Source organism: Carcharodon carcharias, chromosome 22 (genome assembly GCF_017639515.1).
Source record: "Carcharodon carcharias isolate sCarCar2 chromosome 22, sCarCar2.pri, whole genome shotgun sequence".
Classification (NCBI taxonomy): domain Eukaryota; kingdom Metazoa; phylum Chordata; class Chondrichthyes; order Lamniformes; family Lamnidae; genus Carcharodon; species Carcharodon carcharias.
The window spans coordinates 40664412-40689711 of record NC_054488.1 but is presented as its reverse complement, the minus strand read 5'-3'; the positions used below and the strand labels follow the sequence as shown (position 1 = coordinate 40689711).

The following is a 25300-nucleotide window of genomic DNA, read 5'->3' as shown; positions in this document are numbered from 1 at the left end:
GAAAATTGAGAGGTTAAGTCCCATTTCATCACTAAGTAAGGCTGACACTCCACTGCATTACTGAGGGAGTTCTGTCCTGTCAGTGCTGCTGGTTTTCAGATGAGACATTAAATGGAGTCTCTATCTGGCCCCTCACATGGCTGAAGATCCCATGTCACTATCTTGAAGCACAGGGACATTATCCTCAGGTGTTCTGGCCAATTCTCATCCCTCAACCAATATCAAAAAACTGCTGTTCATGTGAGTTTGCTGTTCACCAATTGGCTGTCACATCTCCTACATTACACCACTGTCAATTCAAAAAGTACTTAACTGGCTCTAAAGCACTTGGACTGTCCTGTTGTGAAAGGAACTATATAAATGCAAGCAGCAGACAGAAGGTTCCAATGTTAGATTAACTGAATTTACTAAACTAGAACAAAAAAGGCTAGTGTGCCAGTCATATTTGTGCCATTTACTATTATATTTTCAACAAATTTAGAAACATTGCAAATGTGTACAAGTTGCTGCTATAGCTTAAAACCCTGCAAAGTGCTGACACTTTCAAACTAGATTCTACAGGTTTGTGGAATATTTTAGTTTAAACAAAGGCTGGTGCTAGTGGAGGTACCGCCCTTGAAAAGTACATAGTGCTGCTTTGTAATCCAGAGTGCCACAGAAAATTTAATACTTCCTTTTCAGAAATAAAGTGGTCAAAAAATACTTGGTTGTGATGTTTAGCAGAAGAACCAATACTCACACGGTGAGGGCTACTGAGAAATTGCAGTTTTAAATTCTCTGTAGCAAATTTCTCCCCTGCAGGATGATTCAGTCAGCACTAAGCCGACTTTGAGTGATCAGTGTGTCAGCATTAATGGACACGTCACTGCTCAACTTTTGCTCATTTGACATCTGCAATTACACTTCCAACGAAGCGAGGAACATTCCACCCTCCCTAAATCATTGACTTTTCCGCAGGGAACAGTTGCCAATTTGGTAGAAATGTTGCATTGCATTTCAGACAAAAGCTAGACTCTGAATGGTCATGTAACACAGCAGCCTCACAATCAGAATTAAGTCTAGAGTTTGTCCTGCTGCATAAAACAGAGACTGGGACTTTTCATGACAGTAATCCTGCTCCACATTAGGAAATTCCACAACCCGAGCAACAGTTTGACAAATGTTCCAGGAACATGGAAACAGAAAACCCCAGCTAGAATATCCAGAGTTTTGGGTCTTTTATTCATTTAGGATGGTATGGAAAGTAATTAAACAGGAATCCATTCAGGCCTTTAAATGAGCCATTATCTACAAATAAACAAGTTCATGAAGAAAGGAATCCACCATCCACAGGCAGAGTCACTCCATTTATCATCGAACTTCTGTCACTGAGGAGGAAGATTATTGCATTCACCACATCATCTACCTCTACAAAGAAAATGAAAAATAAAAACATTAACTATGCATGCAATAATCCAGAACAATTGTAGTTAGAATCTAAAATCAATCTGGTCAGCAGTTGAGTGAAGATAAAAAAAGAAGTGAAGATGTCCCCATAACTGAAAGATAGGGGCGGGAGCAGCAAATACTGGGCTGAGATCTGGCATATATTTAGGAGGAAAGAAAATTAGTAATGCAATCTTTGCCATTGTATATTAAAGTGGCAGAGCGCCAAAGGCCGAGGAGGAAAAAACTGTCATTCTCCCCCTTCCCCCAACATGAGTGTGGGGGGAGGTGGGTGTAAGCCATTTCATTTCAAATCATTAGCTGTATCCCTATTAAAAAATTGAATACAGGCAGTTCTCTATGATGTTCAAGTTACGACAGACGGCACTTATGTTTATAAAATGACACCGGGTTTTGATTTTCTCACATTGGTTTCAACTTTACGCCATGCCAGCAAACCAGTTCAAACATTCATATGTGTGCATTGACACTCTGCGCCACCCATCTCCCTGACTTTCATGACTTTTTATGTCAATAGTTCATATTTATAACATAAATACATTAATGTTGCTATATTAGCCATTTATAATTGATAGTACAAAATTCTGGGTTATTTTGGTGAAAATAGGGTATCAGGCCTTGGTTCAGAAAGCAATCCCCCATTTCCAACATTGTCTTAAGGGAAAATTGGTTTCGAGTTACAACCTTTTGACTTAAGATGTGGTTTTCAGGAACCAATTGTGTCGTAGATCCAAGGACAGCCTGTGTAGGTCATAATACACAAAACTAAAATTTCACTTAGTACCTGGATAATCCTGTGTTTTGCACATTAAAGGATTGTGATTTTTATCCTCTCACTTGCTACTACTAGCACTCAAAACTGTTAGTTTTTAAAATCAGTAGAATTTCTCTGGATCTTGTCTAGCAGACAGGTGAAAGGATCTCTACAGAAGTAACGTTCCTCTTACGATTGAATTTTGGTGCGGATGCTTTGGGCATTGCTACAAATGTTTTGAGGCAATTAAATTTGTTCAACTAATTGCCAATCCCTTGTACCAGATACAAAAATCAATGCTGTTTTAAATATAAATACAGCCCTGCTGGTTTTCATATTGTATGAAGTAGTAAGAAGGGCCAGGTGGCAACATGTGAGTCATTAATAAAAATCTAAAGGACAAAATATTAAAAATCATGTCCATTACTGTTCTGCACAATGACAAGACAGCTGTATTCAAGTCAGTGAAAACAGCCAATTAAAGTGGGCTTTCCCCAATATCAGGAGAAGTCAAACACATCCGTACTTAATCACTCACCTGCAAACCTCTGCAGTGGGATACGCGCCATCATTCCTGCAGCTTTTGTTGGCTCACTCCACCCAATCCGACCCCTTGCGGTCATCACTACAGTGGGGTTCAGTGCATTCACTCTGATCTGTGCAGAAGCAGAGCAAAAATATATAAAATTTTACTCTAACGTTGCTCTTACAACTTAAGCTGTTCAAAAGGCAGCTTAATTGCTTCTAGATCTCAAATCTTAGCATTCCAGAAACCCGTTTGCACTGAAAGTCAGTGCAGTTACAGGAGCTGGACCGGGTTGACTGAAACAAGTTTGAAGATATAGCATTAACCTAGGCATCTTCTTCATGAATCAATTCAGCCAGTTACAGAAGAGACAATGGAAAGTTATTAACAATAATTCTCCATTCTATGTTTAAAAATTCTAAAAAACGAATCAAGAATGGTGTTTCCTAGTTTCAGGGAATGGTATTGAGTACTCTCTAGTGGTTAATTTGTAAAATGGAATTACATATTCAAAAGCAAATGTTGTATTTGAATGCTATCATACTAATTGAACAATCAAGCAGCCTTAAAAGAATCAGAAATAGTGGAACACTTTCTTTCATATTGCTCAGTTCCCAGTTTCATTCTGGTCACTGACATTTAGAATTTGCCCTACCATGGGCTTTACTTTAATGAAATAGATGTTGAGTTTCAAGTTAAAATTCCAAAACTTGAGATTTAACTTAATGAAATCCTCACTCTAGAATATCAGACCAACTTGACAACCTACAAAATTCAGTCTTGGCCAGTTGAATTTTAGAGTTACATTTCCATGGTCAAAGGGCTGTGGTTTGTAGGATATAAGGACATATCAAAAGCTCAAATCCTAAGAATCCAATTTCAGCTAATATCAAGAGGAATCAATCAACATACAGGAAAAACATGCTCTCTAGTCATCATTCTCAATCAAGAACAGAGGACATTGGTTTTCAGGAATTCTCCCAACATCAACATAGCATCTGGAAATGCTGCTCTGTATTACTTTAAAAACCAAGGACAGCACTTTCTGTGGGGCGGGGGGCATTTTTGTTGTGGATGCAGCTTAAAGTTTATAATAAAACAATTAGTTAAAACAGCAAAAATCTTAAGTACGCTCTTGCAAAGAGATATTTTGATATTAAACAAGGGTTTTATTTTCATTTATGTGTCATACTCTGCTTCAACAACATTTCAATGCATTGCAGACCCTCACGCATGCAGACATTTTAATACCTGGAAGTACTTTACATGCTACTCTACATTGTAGTCAACCTGCTGGCACAGAATGCTACTCATTGACAAATTAAGCATTCCATGTATTATAGTGCAAGTCTAGAACCAACTTTTTTTTAGCACATTTAGCATTGGTTTGGCAGAGCTAATATAAAGCATTGTCAAGTATTCAGAGTTTTTCTCTATTGATTAAACAATGATTTATATTCTCTGGCAGTTCAGCAAGTGCAGAGAGAAAAATGCAATGGCTGACCACAACAAAAAATGTGAACAGTTTCTAAATCAGTCTCGTCTTTCATACTTTGTTCTTTTTGCTATTAACTAGATGAAAAGTGCTACAAATATTCCTTGAATGCCAGCTGGAACAGAGGGCAGCAAATCCAACTTGTCCACTGCCCACACTGGCAAAATGGGACTCATTTCGTCATTTGCCATCATATTGTCCCCAATAGTGTTGGTTCAATACAGTTGGATTTCTGTTGAAGGATCTGTGAAGCTGGCACCTCTGAACTCTGTCCACGCACGGAACAAACATCAGAATACTGCTATACTAGAGAGAGAGAGATAGGCTCCAAATCAAGCTGACCAATAAAGATCATACTGGAGGTCAATACTGTTAAGCCATTCCAGTTGGAATGACATTAATATACCTTTAGAAAGAATAAATTATGATAGAATCTAATGGTGTCAGATGACCATTTGCATATTTCAATATTTACCTGGTGTGGTCCCAGCTCAAGTGCCATCACTTTTGTCAGCATATCCACAGCTCCTTTTGAAGCACCTTTAAAATAGCAAACACAAGATGCACTTAAGGAGGCAACATGGCATCACCCAGGAAGACCAACATTCAATCTGGAACACATGTTAGGTAATTGAGACAGCAACTGACCAAAGGGGAGAGCGCAACATCAGCCATAGTGCCCATCCTTTATTGCTATTTAGTGTGTGTGGACAACCTCAGACCTAGAGGTACTAGGAGGTTATTTGACCATGGAAGCTGAGGTTTAACCAATATCCACATCGAGATTCACAAAAATGGCCAAAAGGGTAAGGTGCCTGAAAGTTGCCATCACTATTGAATTGCACTTCAGCAAAAGTCAGAAGAAAAGCCAAGAATTAAAAACATGAAACTTTGGATTTCAGAGCTGATGAAGCAACAGTTGCCACAAAACCAGGTGATGAGGGAGCAAACACGCATGTAGATGATTTCTACAAGTTAATACGTATGCTCTGTCTTACCAATTTTATTCAACAGATCACTCCTTTTAGAATACTGATTTTCTATTGCAAGGTGAGGAAAAAGAATAGATGTCAAAGTTCCCACGCCTGCCTCATGAATATGAATTAAAATGCTCCATGCATGAAGTTTAATCAGACATTAAAATTTATTAAATCAAGCTATGTTGTTGATTTTAAAGCCATGTTTTCAATTAGCTAGTTATTGGGGAAGTAGCTGCCAGTTCATTAAACTCAAGTCACATATGCCATGATTAAACAATCCATCATTTGAAGTGTCAGCTTGCCTCCTGGGGAGTTTCTGCAATCAAGTTCTAATCCTAGGCGTAAACACAATATCTAGGCTGACAATGCAACACAAAGGGAAGTACAGCTACCATTCTGATGAGATAACAAATCAAGCCCACATCTACCTGTTCCAACAGGCAAGATCCCAAGTACTTCACATGCAATATTTCCAAAACAATGAGGTGTTATATAAAATGATTTTTCTCCAAAAGTAGTTCAGTCACAACTGATGGCAATTGCTTGTCTTTATATATCATCAGATCTCAGGATGTCCTAAAGCTCTTCACATTGTTATGATCCCTACAGAGATCTATAACTTTCCACTGACTGTCTAGATGGATCACAACAAGATTTCAAGTTAAGACTTTTACTGTAACCAAACTAAAAGCAACGTACACCAAATATTACTTTTGTAGGCAACTTATGCTCTAAACAATGAAAAAAGTTTCCCCACTTTTGAAGTGACAGGAAATCCCCCACCACAGTTATATTTTACACTGTCCTTTAAATGGACACTTTATTCTTCCACAACCAGTCCAAAGCTGATGACCTTTCCCCTTTTCCAGCTGGATAACGTCGAATCCCAGAGCTTACATTCACTGTGAGGGTTACCCTGGAGATTTCTCCCTCTGGTCAAAACTAGGCAAATCTTTCAGCCTCGTTTAAATCTTCACAAACTTGCTTTCTTCAATCTGAGCACAAGCTCCCAACCACATTGTGTAGTAACAGAATCAGTATTTTCTCTGCTTCAGGTGCATGTCTGGCAGCCACTCTCTCAGATCCTTGCAGACTGATTTGGGAGTTTCATGGACTTCTCAGAAAACCCAACACCCTAATACTACAGTGGATTTCTGTGGACTCTTCACTCTTGCCTCAAAGCCCATCTCTATGGCAATGTGGATTACATGGACCTCGTAATAGGTAGATTTGCTAATTAGCTATCCTCTAGGCCTCAAGCTCCATTATATCTTGAAATTAAATAGGCAGTTTTAAGTATAACATTTATAAAATCTGACACTCCCAACACATACCTGTGAGACTTGCAGACTAACAGTCTACCCAGTCAGCACAGATGCTTTTGCCAATGTCCAGAGGTGTGAACATCTTGCACCTTCCTCTCCTTTAACAACCAAACCACAGTCTTCTTGTTGGCCAGAATTCAGAGCAGGTCACATGACCCCCTTCATTCCTCCATTTTACCTTAAAGACACAGTCCCAAAAACCAAATCTCAAACTTTGTACTTGTAACAATATACAATGAATTACTTTATAAAGTATTCATTGATATATAGCTTAGAGAAGAATATTTGCTAAGATACCAGAAGTCCCCGATCTTAAACTTAATCATTGTATCTAGTGGGTTGAAGTGCTAATGATGAAAGAGATATCAAAAGAAATAAAAAATGATTTAAAATCAAATTGAACCACTCTGCCAGCATCTGGATTCCAATTTATTATGCATTTTTGAATGAAAGTAGATCTACGTGGAAAGAAAAACATGTTATAACCAAAAGTACTAACCAAGGTATATCTATAAAAGTCATTCTCAGGATGTGGGTGTCACTGGCAAGGAGAGCATTTATTATCGAAATCCCTCCTTGCCCCAAAAAGTAATGATGGGCTTTCAAAGGGCAGTTAAGAAACAAATCAGTGATGGTACCCAAGTCACTTATAAGCCAGGCTGAGTAAGGATGACACACTTCCTTCCCTAGAAAGGGAATCAGTGTACCACTTGGCTTTTTTACAATCTGGCAGCTTCATGGTCCCGACTACAAGATATATAGGAGCTTGACTGGGTTTATTCAATTTTCCCTTCCCTAAGATATTAAATCCAGTATTTACTCATGGAGTGTAAATCAGACCACTATCACTCTTCGATAGCATCACCGCTGTAACATCCTACATATTACTAGTAGGGCTAGGCCATAGCATTCAACTTCCACCAGATGCCAGAAATATTGCTTTTATATAATGGAGGTGCCATTCACGTACAATAACAATAACAAATTCCTGGGTCAAATAATTTCGGAGCAGAACACAAAACCTTCACCAATTTTTTTTCAAAGAGCAGTTCTGCTATACAGTGAAACTAAATTAAGAATAAAGAGTTTTACTTTTAAACCAACTAAATTTGCAGCACATTTTCCATTCCAGGTTTGCCCAATCAATTGAAATTTATTCAAGTATATTGCTGAATGAGGGTTTGGACCTCAGTGCCAATGTTTTTCTTCCCATTGGTCTTCTGTCTTCAGGGTAGACTATTCCAGGCCTACAGACTAACAACTGTCAAGGCTGCACAGCACTACTTGTTTATTGTATTCACTTTAGTACATGCTAACAAGAAGCACGAGTAGGCCATTCAGCCTCTTGAGCCTGCTCCGCCATTTAATAAGGTCATGACAGATCTGATAGTAACCTCAAATCTGCAACCCACCTACCTATCACCCCCTTGTTTACCAAGAATTTATCCTCTGCCTCTGCCTTTAAAATATTCAATGACTCTATTTCTGCCACCACTCCCAGAAGAGAGTTCCAAAGACTTACAACCCTCTGAGTGAAAAAATTTCACCTCCTCAGTTTTAAATGGGTGACCCCTTATTTGTAAACAACAGTGACCCCCTAGCTCTAGATTTTTTCACCAGAGGAAACATCATCCCCACATCTACCCTGTCAAGACCCATCAGGATCAAATCGCCTCTTACTCTTCTGAACACCAGAGGACACAAGCCTAGTCTGTCCAGCCTTTCCTCATAAGACAACCCACCCATTCCAGGTATTAGTCTGGTAAATCTTCTCTGAACTGCTTCCAATGCATTTACATCCTTCCTTAAATAAGGTAACCAATCATATACACAGTACTACAAATGTAGTGTCACTCTGTACAACAGAAGCATAACCCCCCTACTTTTGTATTCAGCTCCCCTCACAATAAATGATAACATTCTATTAGCTTTCCTAATTACTTGCTGTACTTGCATACTCGCCTTTTGTGATGCATGCACTAGGATCCCTCTGCATCTCTGCGCTCGGCCATTTCTTGCCATTTAGATACTATGCTTTTTTATTCTTCCTGCTAAAATGGACAATTTCACATTTTCACACATTTTATACTCCATTTACCAGATCTTTGCCCACTCACTTAACTTCTTTTTGTAGCCTCCTTATGTCTTCCTTAAAACTTACTTTCCTACCTAGCTTTGTGTCATCAGCAAATTTGGCATGCCTTCCTCCAAGTCATTTAAACAAATTGTAAATAGTTGAGGGTCCAGCACTGATCCCCAAGGCACACCACTCATTACATCTTGCCAACCTGAAAAATAGCCATTTATGCTGACTCCCTGCTTCCTGTTAGCCAGCCAATCTTCACTCAATGCCTGTATATAACCCCCTATACCATGAGCTTTTATTTTTCACAATAACCTTTGATGTGGCACTTTATCAAATGCCTTCCAGAAATCTAAGTACAGTATATCCACCATTTCTCCTTTATCCAAAGCACATTACTTCCTCAAAGAAATCCAGTTCAGTTGGTTAAGAACGATTTCCCTTTCACAAAACAGTAGAAGTCTCTTCCTGGAATGCACTCCCCACCCCCATAGGTTTCTATGCAAACAATGACATCCTCTGTGGCTACAATGAGGCATTCCAACTATTAAAAAAAAAATCAAATTCATGGCAAATGTGATTTGCTCATTGGGTAAGGACAGATTACAGATCAAAGTATGTGCTACAAATTCCAAAATAACACACAAAGGCACTCCAATTCACATACAGTGAAAGGTTAAGCAATGGATAAAACTCACAGTATACAGCATGGTCTCTCAGAGCACTTTGAGCCACCTGGCTGGAGATGTTCACGATAGCACCACCACCTCCACAACATGTCATTCCCCTTGCAATTATCTTTAAAAAAGGGAAACCATTAATGACTGAACTCAATTACTAACAAGCCACTATCAAAGTGTAGCTTTACCCACTGTACAGACATTTATTTTCAATAAATCTGTATTTACGGATTGTTTCTGAAAGAGCTGAAGATCTGTGAAAGTGTTGCAGAAATACCAACAGCCAAGTTGTGGGTTTAGATGGTGCGGTAGCATTGTGATGTTGTAGGATACAGGTTTATACTTGAGACTCTCACATGGCAGCCTCCTGATCTCCTGTGGCCTATAAAGCGATGAACAAGGCAAAACAGGTTCTTCCTGTCACCCAGCCAGCCAGACTGCACACCTCACACATCACTGGATTTCAAGCAGCACAGAGGGGTCTCAGAGCAGATCCTTGGCCTGGTCAGAAGGTTTACTTTTCTTTTCTGAATCAAGGCCAAATTCCAATTGACAAATTCAGCTTGTGGTGGAAAAGGGCCACTCGACACTATACACGGCCACTAATCCTTGATACTAGATATCTGATACTGCCTGTGGCAGCACAGACCAGAAAAGTCGACCAAATGGTGATGATAAGGACAAGAATATGGTAGTGTTACAGTATAACTCAGTGTTCACTATTGAAGAGTGGTGACTGAGGCCCCCAACCTACCACAAACTTTTGTCCCCTATCTCCAACTCTGAACGAGCTCATCTTCTTTAAATGATAAGTCTATGAAATTTATAAAATTCTCGTGAATAAGTACAAAACCTGTTAAATGCAAATCCAGCAGGGAAACAGCAGCACTCTTACCTGTGAAACATGTAACAGTGCTTTCACATTAATGCCAAATATTCTGAAAAAAATCAGATACAAAATGATAAAGATAATAGAATATTTCTAAGGTTACAAAGCGAGTTGGTGATCATTTTTTTTCTTGCTATGAGCTACTCAGCACGCAGGTTCCCCAGTTCAATCTCTCCTCGGCTTATCAGTATCCTTGATGGCAGGAACCACAAATGAAACTGATTTTTCATCCAGTAACAGGTAGGCAGCATAGGCACTAATGACCTTTTCAGGATTCAAGCCTCTGTTGCAGCTTCTGGACCCATCTCTGTCCACACGCCCATCATCTGATGCCCTGTTGGCCCTTGTATTTCACGAACATTCACAGAATTGGCTCCTTCCAACTGACCCACCACCAGAGCTAGTCAATGGAATGGTCATGTAAATAACGTGCCTTGCAAGTGTTCCTTTCCCTACTTTTTAGTTGCTCCACTTTCTGCTCTCCTGTTTGGGGTAATGCATATCGGTCTATCATCTCCTACCTCCCACAGCCTCCCCACCACTTCTGCTGCCACCTTTGATAGTTCCCATTCCTGCTTATTCAGACCAGGAATTTAAAAAGCACCGAATGTTCAAGGAAAAATTTTCTCATTTTCTGTACCCTGTTCATTTCTTCACATCTACTCCAGCCAAGTTAACTGTACGGATTCCATTTGCTGCACCAACAGCTGCTTTTACACACTCCTGTGCACTTTTCTCCATCCACCAGTTCTTACCCTTGGCCTAAAACTCAACCTTTTCCCTTGCTCCTTCCCGTAATCCTCTTCTGTCTTCTCAAATACCCAAAATTTCTCCACTTTTGTCTATCATGCTACCGTCTGGTAAAGTTCAAAATTATAGTTATGGTCAAAAAGTGGCTTTTCAGCCCATCAAGGCAATGCTGGCTCTCTGTGGAGCAATCCAGTCAGTCCCATTCCCTTGCTCTATCCCCAGTGACCTGCAGGTTTATTTTCCCCAAGTTCCTTCCAGTTATTTTTTAGAAATCATTGATCATCTCCACTCCCACCATCCTCGTAGGAAGCAGGTTCCAGATCATTACCACTTGCTGAGGTTGAAAAAGTTCTTCCTCACATTCCCACTACATCTCTTGCCCAAAACCTTAATCTGTCTCCCATAAACCTTCCACCCCGGCCCAACCCCACCACAGCCTGGCCCACCCCGGCCCAACCCCACCACAGCCTGGCCCTCCCCGGCCCAACCCCACCACAGCCTGGCCCACCCCGGCCCAACCCCACCACAGCCTGGCCCTCCCCGGCCCAACCCCACCACAGCCTGGCCCTCCCCGGCCCAACCCCACCACAGCCTGGCCCTCCCCGGCCAACCCCACCACAGCCTGGCCCTCCCCGGCCCAACCCCACCACAGCCTCGCCCACCCCGGCCCAACCCCACCACAGCCTGGCCCACCCCGGCCCAACCCCACCACAGCCTCGCCCACCCCGGCCCAACCCCACCACAGCCTCGCCCACCCCGGCCCAACCCCACCACAGCCTCGCCCACCCCGGCCCAATCCCACCACAGCCTCGCCCACCCCGGCCCAACCCCACCACAGCCTGGCTCTCCCCGGCCCAACCCCACCACAGCCTGGCCCTCCCCGGCCCAACCCCACCACAGCCTGGCCCACCCTGGCCCAACCCCACCACAGCTTCACCTACCTCCACCTTTTGTTTGAAGGAGAACAACTCAGTTTCTCCAACTTAACCTTGTAGCTAAAATACCACATCCCTGAAACCATTCTGGCAAATCTCCATTGCACCCTCTCAAGGACCCTCACATCATTCCTAAAATGAGGTGACCAAAACTGGACACAATACCCTAGTTGGGGTCCAACAGGGATTCATAAAGGTTCAGCATAACTTCCCTGCTTTTAGATGCTATACTTCTATTTATGAAACCCAAGATCCCATATGTTTTGCTAACCACGCGATATGTCCTACCACCTCCAAAGATCTATTCACATGGACCCAAAGGTCTCTCCATTTTGCACATTCTTTACAACTAAGCAATTAAGTCTCTATTGCCTCTCCCCATCCCTTCTGCCAAAATGCATCACCTCACACTTCTCTATATTAAATTCCATCTGCCACATCTGCCAATTCTGCTAGCCTAGCTATGCCCCTGTTGCAGTTGATTTATCATCCTTAAGCCATTCTTATCCAAGCTGACACTGACCCACCTATTCCTAAGCCTCAATTTTATTAACCAGTCTTTTACGTGGCACTTTTGACAATGGCTTTCTGAAAAATCCGTATTGACAACATCCACAATGTTACCTCCATCAACCTTCAGTTACTTCAAAAAATTCAATTAGATCAAATACAATCTGCCTTTACAGATCAGTGCTGGCTCTCAACTAACTCAGTCCTCCCCACCAAACTCTCCCCCACAATTACTGTTTCTAAAACCGTACCCAACACTGATGCTCAGTTAACTGGTTTGTATTTACTAGGCATGTCCCTACCTCATTTCTTGAATAAGGGTGTCACATTTTCCAATCTCCAATCCTCTGGCATTTTCCTGGGAAAGACTGGAAGATCATGGCAAGTCCTTCGCTAGCTCCACTCACTTCCTTTAGCAACCCGAGATGCTTGCCATCTGGACCAAATGATACATCCCTGAAGCACAAGCAGCCTTTCCAGTACATCCTGCCTATCAATTTGCATCCTCCCTATTATCTCTACATCTCTGCTTTCAATATCTTAATCAACATTCTCTTGCTTAATAACTATTGGTACAAAAGTACTCATTAAATAGTCTAGCCTTGCTCTGTAGCTCTAAGCATATAATCACCCTGTCTTTAGTCTCCATCCTGCCTCTTACTATCCACTTATTATTTATATGCCAGTAGAAGATTTGAATGCCAACTGTCATCCGGTCTTATTTTCCTCTTCACTTCCCCTTCTCAACTTATTGTATTTGGCCTTGTTTGTGTTTGAATTCACCCAGCATGCATCATCCAACATATCTTGTTAACTCGCTCATCATTTAAAGAGCGCTGGCTTTGCTTCCCCGCTCTTTCATCCTCATTGGGGTATACCTAGCCTGTACCTGAAACATGTCCTCCTTAAAGGGATCATCCATAGTTCCGTTACAGTGAAATTTCCTGTCAGTCTCTGATTCCATTTCACCCTGGCTTGATCTCTTCTGAGTGCACTGAAATTAGCCCCCCTCCAATGTAAAAAATTCTACTTTAGCATATTCTTGCTTTTCTCCATTACTAATAAATGATCACTCTTACCCAAGTATTCCCCTACAAACACTTGGTTCACTTCTTTTGCCAGCACTGATGCCACATTCTCACTGGACCAAGAACATACTGGTCAAACAAGTTCTCCTGAACAAATCTCAGAATTTCTTTTCCCTCCTACCCTTTACTCTATCCCAATCTATGGTTGAGTAATTAATGTTAATGTCCCCTCAATATAATTCTTGCACATCTGTGATTGCCCTGCAGATTTGCTCCCCTTGCTCTCACTATTTGGAGGACTACAGAATATCCCCCACTGGCGCGATCATCCCCTTTTCGCTTCTCAAATCTAACCAAATGGATTATCATTGACCCCCTCCTGTCTTTCCAACACTACAATGTCCTCCCTAATCAGTACTGCAATCCTTTTTTCCTTCCCTACTTTTTATCTCCAAATATTAAGCACCCAATCTTTGGGCTGAATTTTGCCCTTGATGGGTGGGCGGGCCTGACCGAGTCAGCGGTTTGTACCTCCACCACCCTTTCAGCCAGTGCGCCCCACATTACTCTGTCCAAAAGGTCCTCAGCACCTCACCTGTCAACCTCATGGCACTCAACTCAAATAAATGCCACCACATTACTCATCCCTGCGCCAAGGGGAAATGTTGCTTTGTGTCCACCCGTTCTATGCCCCTCATTACGTTATGAAGGTCAATAATGTGACCTGTCAATCTCCGGTGCTCCACGGCAAATGCCGCAAATGTTTGCAAAGTTTCCTCATCACTGCAACTCTCCAGGCCAGCGTGCATCCAGGTCAGGAACCTCTGCACTCTCCCCACTCCAATGCCATCCCTCCCATGAAGTGCAGGTCACAGCTGAATGCAGAAGTGTAGATGTGGCCTCGACAGCATTTTCTGCACTTGGAACATGACCTCCCTTTTCCTACATTCTATTCCTCAGCTAATAAAGGCAAGTCTGGCTTCGACCTTGTTAAACGCCTTAAGTTCCTGTTCTGCTACCTTAATGGGTCTGCCCAGCCACGTTCCTATAATCATCGTGACTTCCCAAAGTCCTACCATTACTCATGTATTCCTGTACCTTGCTTTCTTGCCCAAGTGCTTAACCGAACACTTATCCACATAACATTCCTTAGGCCACCTGACCAGTCTGTCTGTATGTGCGTGTAATGTTTGGGCCTCCTCTTAACTATTTACCACCCCACCAATGTTTGTCTCCTTAAGTTCTTGAAGGGTGAGCGACTTATGAGGCCGGGGGTGGGGGGGGGGGGGGGGGGGGGAGATGAAACTTTACTGAACCCTAACTGATGCACTGTCCTTGTTGTTAATTTCAGCATCACCACCGCATGGCCGCCCCCAACACATCCGGAACCCCCCCTCCACACCTGAGGGCCAAGACTTGCAACTTGCGGCACATCCTTTCAGCCAGCCAGGCACCAGCACAGCAACAAACACTTCGGTGGGAATATAAATTTGGCTAGTGTCCCGGGGCACAGTGGAGAGGGCACTTCACAATCACTGGAGGACGTGGCACAGACAGAGAGTGCCGACGGCACCAGCAGCCAGAGGACTGCACGGGACCAGGCACATGCTGAGTCCGGCAGTGACGATGTGCCTTTGGTGATGTCACCAATACAGCAGCTGCAGGACAAGTGGCAGGATTCACGGGAGCATCTGGCAGGGTTGCATGAGGATGTGCTTCAGTTGGTGTCTGTGGTGGAGGAGTCCAGGCAGAGTGTCAGTGAAGGCATGAACCTCAGGACAGAGATTCAGGCTTCCTCCATTGAGAGATTGGCGATGCTCACGGAGAGCGGCATCAATCGGATTGAGACTCTTCTGATTGGGTTACGCTCTGACCCGCAAGCCCTCACAGCGGTAATGGCCACGGGTGGTCATTCCCAATGTGGGAGATGTTCTGGGCACCAAGTGTTGCCGCTCGGTGCCCATGCAAGTGTAGTGAGCAGGGAGGTCCAATGTGACCTCACGTTGGCGCAGCAGCTGCCTGTTGTCACTGTGAGCTCCTCTCAGGGCGCTCCGGATGAGGGCAGCAGCTCCTCTGCCCCTCTGCCAGTGACCGTTGCTTCCATTGAGGCTGCGACAACTGGGGAGGTGCCAGTTCTGGAACTGGCCACTCCCTCCCAGGCAGGGCCAGCACAGGCTCCACGGGCCAGAGGACGCCCGCCAAGGTCATCGAGGTCAACAGGACAGCAGAGTCAGCAGGCTGTCTCACAAGCCACTCCGAGCGATGGGGCGGCACTTAGACGTAGCACCGGCAAATGCATGCATAAGGCATGTTAGGCACTCCACAGGTTTGTCACTGGTGATTTGTGTTGGCCCTAGATTAGGGAAAAAATACTTATGTACATCTGAGTGACATTTGTGTTTTATTTAGGACCGAATAAAGTCCACTTTTCTGACCATGGCTGAGGGTGTTTCCTTTGTGCTGCATTTGTATGTTTCACAGACATATCATGAGTGTTTGAGTGGACATTGATGTTCCTGCACTAAGCCCTTAGTTACAGCTGATGAGGTGGAAGATGTAGCATCTAAGTGCCACGTGTGGAAGCGCCAGGCAATGCTGGACCTGCTGATCGATGTGTGGGGTTCTAGCTGAAGGTTCATTGGATTAAAATGTCCCGCATGTCCGCCTCCTTGGTATAGTAGCGAGTCGGGGTGCTGCTCTTCATCATTGCCCTGTGCTTCCTCATCCTCTGAGCCACTGCTGGATTCATCATGTGCAGCCTCATCCACTGCGTCAAGGTCTTCATCGTCAACTGCATCCCCCCTTTCCAGCGCAAGATTGTCCAGAGCGCAGCATCACAGAGACGTGATCTGGGGGGTACTGGAGTGCGCCCCCTGAGCGGTCCAGGCAATGGAAGCACATCTTGAGAAGACCGATGGCTCTCTCCACCACAGCCCTTGTGGTGCCCTGGCTCCTATTGTACCGATGCTTAGCTTCTATTCTTGGACAGCTTACTGGCGTCATGAGCCACCTTCTGAGGGGATAGCCCTTGTCACCCAGCAGTCAATCATCCAGCTGAGCCGGAGCACTGAAGAGCGCCGGCACCTGGGAGTGTCTGAGGATGTAGGCATCATGGGAGCTGCCTGGGTACCTTGCACAGACTTGTAGAATCAGCATCCTGTGGTCACACGCTATCTGCACGTTCATGGAGTGGACGCGCTTCCTGTTGACGAAGGCACTGGCCTCACCTGCTGGCGCCTTGATGGCCACATGTGTACAGTCTATTGCACCCTGGACACAGGGGAAGCCAGCAATGGCTGCAAAGCCTCTGGCTCGCTGTGTCTGACTTGCCTGGTCGCAGCGGAAGTGGATGAAGGTCAATGCCCGTCTGAACAGAGCGTCTGTAACCTGCTTGACACAAGTGTGTACAGCTGATTGGGAGACACCGCAAAGATCACCCACCGAGCCCTGGAAGGAGCCAGAGGCATAGAAGTGGAGGGCAACTGTGAGCTTCAGAGCCGCTGGCATGGGGTGTCCACCCACACAGTTAGAAGAGATCTCAGGGCCAATCATCTGACAGATATAGTTGACTGTTTCTCTTGACAGATGGAGCCTCCTTCGGCACTGCACCTCTGTCATATTGAGGTAGCTGATTCACCGCCTGTATACCCTGGCAGCAGGATAGTGGCGTCTCCTGCAGCCCCTTCCACCTTGGACAACCTCTTGGCCCTGCACCCCTTGTGCCTGCGCCTGGCCTCCCAAAGGTGGCTTCCCTGGAGACTGATTGTATACTCCTCGTCTCCTCCTTATTCTATCCCTCCCTTCTTCCTCAGAGGAGCTGCCTCCAGTGGAGATGTCAGAACCCATACCCAGGCAAAATGGAGGCCTCCGGAAAGCTGCAGGCCCGATAAAGATTACTGTCTGCAGAGTGCTGAGCTGAAACTTCAAAGTACAGAGAAAGCTATTGGAAATCGATCTGAACTGCTAACAATCACACAGACAAATTTAAAACACTTTCTGCATTAAATACTTCAGAAAAAACATGAACAACCCCTCTGAGCCCACATATCCCGCCCGTGGTTGAGGTTTGTTAAAAAAATCACTTACCCCCCTGCCCATTGGACCAATGCGCCGAGCTGAAGTTCACACGGGCTCCTCAAAATCGGTGTCAATTCCCGAGTTAAGGGCCTTAATAGCGCGCCCGCCCACTTAAATATCGCGATGCCGCACACTGATGTCAGGATGCTCGGGCGACATTTTAAGCGCTGACGTGTGGGCTCCGCTACCCGCATGTTGGCCAGAAAATTCAGCCCCTTATCTTTGTAAGCCCATTTTCCATAATTGCCATGACATCACGTTATTTGTGCTAATGCAGGTCATACTCCAGTCTTAGGAACAGCTCTACACTTTTAACTATCCCTTTGATAGTTAAAACCTAAACGACTAGATAATTTACAGCTTTGCTCATTAGAAAAAAGAACATGTTGCTTTTGATCTCGTAATTAGGTTCAAACCGTCCCACTGGGAAGGACATGTCTCAGTTTACAGCTGCCCAAGTGTGGGAGCATTCTACCCGGTTTCATTCAAAAAAGTACAGGAAAGGATATACAGAATATATTTAGATAATATATCTAAACACACACTGAACAATCATTGTGGAGCATTTGAATATTTATTCCCAAGACGATTTTAAAATACTTACCAGCTTCTTATTTAACCACAGGGTAAAATTGATACTAGACCTGCTTCTAAATTTTATAATTTAATACCGGGTTAGGTTTTGCAAAATCTTTCACATACTTATCAAATGCATCTTCTGTGACACTCAGAAATGGCTGCAAAATTACGATTGCAGCATTGTTCACCAAAAGGTCTATGCGACCGACATCCTTCAGGGCATTTTCTGTGTCTTCCCAGTCATTAACGTCCACGCAAATAGTCAACATTTTAGGGCACTAGAAGACAAAAAAGATGGCACTGGTGCAAAACTGATTTAACCAAATAAACAGAAGATTCTAGAAACACTCAGGTCAGACACCAGTGGAGTGATAATACATCAGTTTGACAAAAAGTCACAGATCTGAAATGTTAACTTTTCCTCTCCCTCCAGATTCCGCCTGACCTGCTGAACACTTTCAGCATTTTCTGTTTTTATTTGATTTCCATCATCTGCCCAATTCTGCTTTTGGGTAACTGCAATGCTACTCAAAACACTAAAAACTTAAGACATTTTATACACTAACTTGAAGAATTATACAAACATATGGATAAGGAGCAGGAGTGGGCCATTTGACCCCCTCGAGCCTGCCCTGCCAGTTAAGATCATGGCTGATCTAATAATAACTTCATCCTGCATCCCACCTACCCCCGATAACCTATCACCCACTTGCTTCCCAAGAATCTATCCACCTTGGTCTTAAAAACATTCAAAGACGCTGCTTCCACTACCTTTTCAGGAAGAGAGAGAGTTCCAAAGGTCAACACTCAGAAAAAATTTTGCCTCTTCGTTTTAAATGAGCAAACCCTTATTTTTAAACAGTGACCCCGACTTCTAGATTCTCCCACAAGAGAAACATCCTCTCCACACCCACTCTGTCAAGGCCTCTCAGGATCTTATGTTTCAATCAAATCACCTCTTACTCTAGATTCCAGCAGATACAAGCCTAGCCTGTCCAACCTTCCCTCATAAGACAACCGGATTCCAGGTATTTGTCTGGTAAACCTTATCTGAACTGCTTCCAACACATTTACATCCAGCCTTAAATAAACATGACCAGTCCTGCACACAGTACTCCAGACATGGTCTCACCAGTGCTCTGTATAACTGAAGCATAACCTCTCGACTTTTATATTCAAATACCCTTGCAAAATATGATAACATTCCATTAGCTTTCCTAATTATTTGCTGGACCTGCATACTAGCCTTTTGTGATTCATGCAATGAGACACCCAGATCCCTTTGCACCTCAGAGCTCTGCAATCTCTCACCATTTAGATAATATGCTTCTCTTTTATTCTTCCTGCCAAAATGGACAATTTCACATTCTCCCACATAATCCATTTGCCGGGTATTTGCCTACTTGCTTAATCGATCTATATCTTTTTGTAACCTCCTTATGTCCTCTTTGCACCTTACTTTCCTACCTACTTTTACGTCATCAGCAAATTTGGCATCCATCCCTTCATCCAAGTCATTTATATAAATTGCACTAATTCCTGCGACATACCACGTTACATCTTGCCAACCTGAAAAAGACCCATTAAAGCCTACTCTCTGCTTCCTGTTAGCCAGCCAATCTTCAATCCATGCCAACATATTTACCACACCCCCCCCCACCCCAATACCATGAGCTTTTATTTTTCACAATAACCTTTGATGTGACACTTCATGAAATGCCTTCTGGAAATCTAAGTACGGTTCCCCTTTATCCATAGCACATGCTACTTCCTCAAAGAACTCCAATCATTGGTTAAACATGATTTCCCTTTCACAAAACCACGTTGACTCTGCCCAATTACCTTCAACTTATTATTTTGTCCATCAGGACTCAAAACCTGTTAACATTGGAAGGTATCCGGTGCAAGCTCTGTGCAAGCAATTTCTACATACCTCCCGAACAAGGCTATCCAAGTCAGACTGGGTCCTGGTTAATGCAATAACTTCTGCACCACATGCAAGTAGAGCCTTAGCAGTGGCTCTACCAATGCCTGAAACACAAATGTTGTACTGTGAATTTAAGAATAAATCTCTTGTTCACTGAACCCCTCCAGGATTGTGGCCACAGATCAGATCCACATTGCTTAAATAGTATAACCCAATTCTAGCAACACAAAGAAAAAGGCACATGTCACATCTGCAGACAAAAATCAACACCTGGTTTCTGTTTGATGCTTATCTCAAGAATGAATCTGTACTTAAGGTCATTGGTCCCTAATTGATTGGTTGAGGTAGGCTTCCAATTTAACTTTTCAAGCCTTCCACTGGATAGTAGAAATTTAATATATATCCCCTACACAATAGAGATTGACCCATCCTTCTACAATAGATAGCTACTGGATAACCCTCCCTCAAAACAAGGCCAATGAAATTAAACCAAACCTATTCCCATCAGAGCGGAAGACGACTGGAGAAACCAGATTTTCAGCCTAGAAAAGGCATCTGAGAGGTGATGGCCCGAGGAGTCTGTAAAATTGTTACAAAGTATCACATAAATTTAAAGCATGTTTAAATTCACCGCAGGCATAAAACTAGAAATATGGTATCCAAAAATAAGATGGAGCTTTGGAACTGAAAGCTAAAAATAAACAATCATCCTGTGGAATTAACTTCTGGATAGAGGAGGGGTGTCAAAAATATTGGAATTATTTACCAGCACAGAGGAGTGGAAGGGTAGATTAGAATCTTTCTAAATGAAAGATTCAAAGAAAGGTCAGAGTTATATTTCTCTCATTAGGCCAACTCCTTGGGGGAGTAATGATACGAACATAAGAACTAGGAGCAGGAGTAGGCAATTCAGCCCCTCGAGCCTGCCCCACCATTCATTACAATCATGGCTGATCTCATTTCAGCCTCAACTCCAATTTCCCGCCCTCTCCCCATAACCTTTAACCCATTACTAAATTAAAAATCTGTCTATCTCCTCCTTAAATTTATTCAGCATCCTGGCATCTACTGCACTCTGAGGTAGTGAATTCCACAGATCCACAACCCTTTGAGAAAAGTAATTCCTCATCTCAGATTTAAATCTACTACCCCTTAGCCTAAAATTATAGCCTCCTGCTCCATGTCTACTTCGTCAATCCCCTTTAGCATCTTATGTACCTCAATTAGATCACCTCTCATCCTTCTAAACTCTAGCGAGCATAGACCTAAACTGTTCAATCTCTCCTCATAAGACAAGACCTGCATCTCTGGAATCAATCTAGTGAACTTCCTCTGGACTGTCCCCAGTGCAACTTCCTTCCTCAAATAAGGGGACCAAAACTGTGCACAGTACTCCAGATGCAGTCTCATCAATGCCTCATGCAGGAGGACACCCAGATCCCTCTGCATTGAAACATTCTGAAGTATCTCTCCATTTAAATAATAAGTCACTGACAATGTATATTCATAAAGCACCTTTAATGTAATAAACGAGCAAAAGGAACACACAGCAGCACTATAATATCTGATAGAGAAACATAATGAAATATTAGTGCAGATAGCCAAAATAAAGATTTTAAGGAGCATGATAATGGAAGAAAGAGTAGAGAGACATGTGTAGGGAGGGAATCGCGGAGCTTGGAGCTGACACAGGTACCAATGGTGGATAGATTAAAATTATGGATACTTAAGAGACCTGAATTAGAGGAGAACAGATATAGCACGTCAGGTTAAAATCCTGTCCCCTAAGTTTCCTTTCAATTTTTGTTTTAAGCTACAATTTTATTAGTGGGTGCCCCTAAGCAGGTCCGGGAGTGGAAAGAGACACTTAGTTACATCTTAGTTGATAATCTGTCAACCCATGTTAGTATAAAAGATTTAGAAAGTATGACTGCAGCAGTGGACAGGATACAGGAGCTCGGAGTCCAGAAGGGACTGAACTCAACACCTGATGGCTGGGGCCGATATGGATCACCCCCCCCAAACCCCCCCACACCTACCCGCTTTCCCCCGGCCTCACCCAGGCTGCTCACCTTTCCCAGCGCCCGTCACCAGGGCTCGTTTATGGGCCAAACTCCCCTCCATCCACCTGGGAAAAAAACATCAAGCAAGGATCCCGGTTAGAGCGGAGCCTGGGTAGTGACCAGGAGAGCCTGTGTTAACCTGCCACCTCTCCACCAGCATGGAACTAACTAAACATAACTAACCTGCCCACTGGGTTTAAACTCGCAGCAGTTTACAGAGATTGCTTAAAGCAGCTCCTCCCCTTTTTAAAGGTACCACCCACTGCCTGTGAACACTAAATTGTGCCACTTGCTCAAGGTTAGAACTTTATTTGTAAAGCCTTTAATCTTTTTCCCTCTGAGGGCAAGCCCTTCTCTTCTATATGACAACAATAATATATGTCCTGTGGCTCTGTTGGGTAGCACTCTGTCGTGTCAGACACAAGGTTGTGGGTTTAAGTCCCAATCACAGGACTCACTCAGGCTGATGCACCTCAGAAGAGATCTGAGGGGAGTCCTGTACTGTCAACAGATACCGCATCTACTCAAATGGAGGTGTTAAACTGAGGCCCTCTCTCAGGTAGATGTGAAAGATTCCATGGCACTATTTCAAAATCAGATTTACCTAGTCATTGACTGCTGTGTTTTCTTCATTACAAAAAGTGCTGTAAAGCATTTTGGGATGTTCTGAGGGTTCTACATAATTGCAAGTCTTTCTCAGAAACAGGCCATTTGCCCCACAAGTCTAAGTTGGTGTTTATGTTAAACACCAGCTTCTTCTGCTAATTTCTTTCCTCAGCTAACCCCACCAACATATTCCTTTTTTCTTCATGTCTTTATCTATATTATACACTTGTTTCTTGCGGTCACTATATAAATTTAGGTTGCCAACTCTGATTGGAGGTATTCCAGGAGCTTCAATTACCCTGACCACTCTGGTTGGAGTCATACCTAACACAAAGGAAGATGATTTTGGCTGTTGGAGGTCAATCAGTTCCAGGGCATCACTGTTGGAGGTCCTCCGGTTAGTGTCCTAGGCCCATCTTCGGCTGCTTCATCAGTGACCTTCCTTCCATCATAAGGTCAGAAGTGGGAATGTTCACAGCTGTAGATTGATAGGAGTTCACATTTAGGTTTCTTTATGTTGCAGTAGTAAAAATGTTTTTGTTTTGAGGCTCAGATTTTCTTGAGGGCTACTTTTTGATTTTTGGGGACTACTTTTTGATTTTCAGGGGCTTCTTAGAACTGAAAAGTTAAGTTAGAAACTAAACTGATCTCAAAGCAAGAATTTGCAAATTCCTGTTAGGTCTCCGTTGAAAGATATTAAAGAATTGAGAGATTTGGTGCTGGGCAGGTGGCTAAGAATCCAACAACAATTAAACAGTTTTCGCTACTTCACCAATGTCACACACACCGTCATCTCCTTCTCCAGTGGCTGACATCAAAGCAAAAATCAAGGCCTGGGATTTCAGGCTCTTCTGGATGAACTGGATTCACAACATTTTCTACATGTCAAATTTTCTCTCTAAGTAAACACATGCATGACAGCCAAAAAAAAACTTGACGACAGACACTTTCATAGCAGAAATATTTAAAGAAAAATCTAAGGGGAATGGAAAAAAAAATTGGGTTTATCCCCACCATATTCCATCCCTGATCTCTTTACTCCTAAAATAATTTATTGAGCAAATATAGAAGAGGAAGAAAGCCATTGGAAAGTATTTAACTTTTGTTTTTGATTACACAACAATAAAGTTGTAAACTTGAAAGTCAGTTCCAGGAGGGTTTTAAAAGGGAAAAGAAATATTATTTTTAAAAGAGAGTTGGAAAACCATATAGAAAAATAAAATCAGCTAGAAGTGTGAATGTTGCCTGACATCCACATCCTCTCTCCCAGACGCACTCATTCACAGGCACAGCCAGAGCCGCTTTACCTGCACTGAGTCCACCACTATCTAGGTCTCCGTCTCTCCTATGCTGGCTGCTCCAGCTCCTCTAATCACAGGTTCCCTCCCTCTCCTCCACCATCCCCACCCGCTGCTCCCCCAATCACAACCATGCATGGTTTTCCCACTCTCAACAAAACACCTGCGATTGTTCAGCCCCAAACCATGGAGGGGGCCATAATAAGGTAATAATGTGACCGTTCTTGAATTTTTCTCTGTCTTTCCTTATTCACAGGCTACGTGTGATGTTTCAAGCATGAATTTGCTCACTCCTCCCACCCTGCAATGTATTTTGAACCCTGTTATACTGACAGAGCAACAGCACTAAACTCTCAAAACATAGGAAATCAAATTTAGAAATGTAGAATAAAGGATTATCAATATGTATGGACAAAACCTCAGGTCCAGCTCCTTTATGTGCCATTATTTCCTTTAGATTCTTTGTTGGCATTATTTTGCCTAATTGTACAGGAAGATGCACAGCACCATGTATCCTAAATCAACTAAGATTATGTTGACATTTAGAGTGTTTAATATTTTAGTATTGATTTTGGGAAACAGGTCCATTTCTAACTTCTGATGCAGTTTTCTAAGTTTACACTGCCACTTGGTGACTTCCTAAGTAAAGCCACTGAGACCAATGGCATTGCTTATCAATCTCTCACTCCAGGTGAATAAAGCTGTCACAATTAGAATATCCACAGGAGATAGCAAGCACAACCATGCATTTGTGTCAGCTGTGGCTCAGTTGGTAACACATATGTTTCTTAATCAGAAGATTGAGAGGTTAAGTCCCATTTCATCACTAAGTAAGGCTGGCACTCCACTGCATTACTGAGGGAGTTCTGTCCTGACAGTGTGCTGGTTTTCAGATGAGACATTAAATTGAGTCTCTATCTGGCCCCTCACATGGCTGAAGATCCCATGTCACTATTTTGAAGCACAGGGACATTATCTTCAGGTGTTCTGGCCAATTCTCATCCCTCAACCAATATCAAAAAACTGTTGTTCATGTGAGTTTGCTGTTCACCAATTGGCTGTCACATCTCCTACATTACACCACTGTCAATTCAAAAAGTACTTAACTGGCTCTAAAGCACTTGGACTGTCCTGTTGTAAAAGGAACTATATAAATGCAAGCAGCAGACGGAAGGTTCCAATGTTAGATTAACTGAATTTACTAAACTAGAACAAAAAAGGCTAGTGAGCCAGTCATATTTGTGCAGAGATAAAAACCGAATGCCGAAACAACTCAGCCGGTCAGACAACTCTCCCTCCATAGCTGCTGTCTGACTTGCTGAGTACTTCCAGCATCTGCAGTATTTTGC

General features: G+C 43.1%; 1 protein-coding gene across 2 annotated transcripts; it reads right to left on the bottom strand.

The window, feature by feature from the left end:
- Window positions 1–1202: 1202 nt before the first annotated feature.
- On the bottom strand, window positions 1203–22963 carry LOC121293762 (L-xylulose reductase-like). Of its 2 annotated transcripts, XM_041217052.1 has the most exons (9): window positions 22057–22963; window positions 20480–20563; window positions 19991–20088; window positions 18181–18335; window positions 10185–10227; window positions 9308–9407; window positions 4697–4761; window positions 2739–2856; window positions 1203–1407 (listed from the first exon to the last, which is right to left on the bottom strand). In XM_041217052.1, exons 1-9 carry the CDS (start codon window positions 22106–22108, stop codon window positions 1304–1306), a joined length of 819 nt encoding a protein of 272 aa, XP_041072986.1. In that variant the 5' UTR covers window positions 22109–22963; the 3' UTR covers window positions 1203–1303. The 2 variants fall into 2 exon arrangements, with proteins under 2 accessions (XP_041072986.1, XP_041072988.1); XM_041217054.1 differs by lacking the exon at window positions 20480–20563 and having other exon boundaries at window positions 22057–22959.
- Window positions 22964–25300: the final 2337 nt, after the last annotated feature.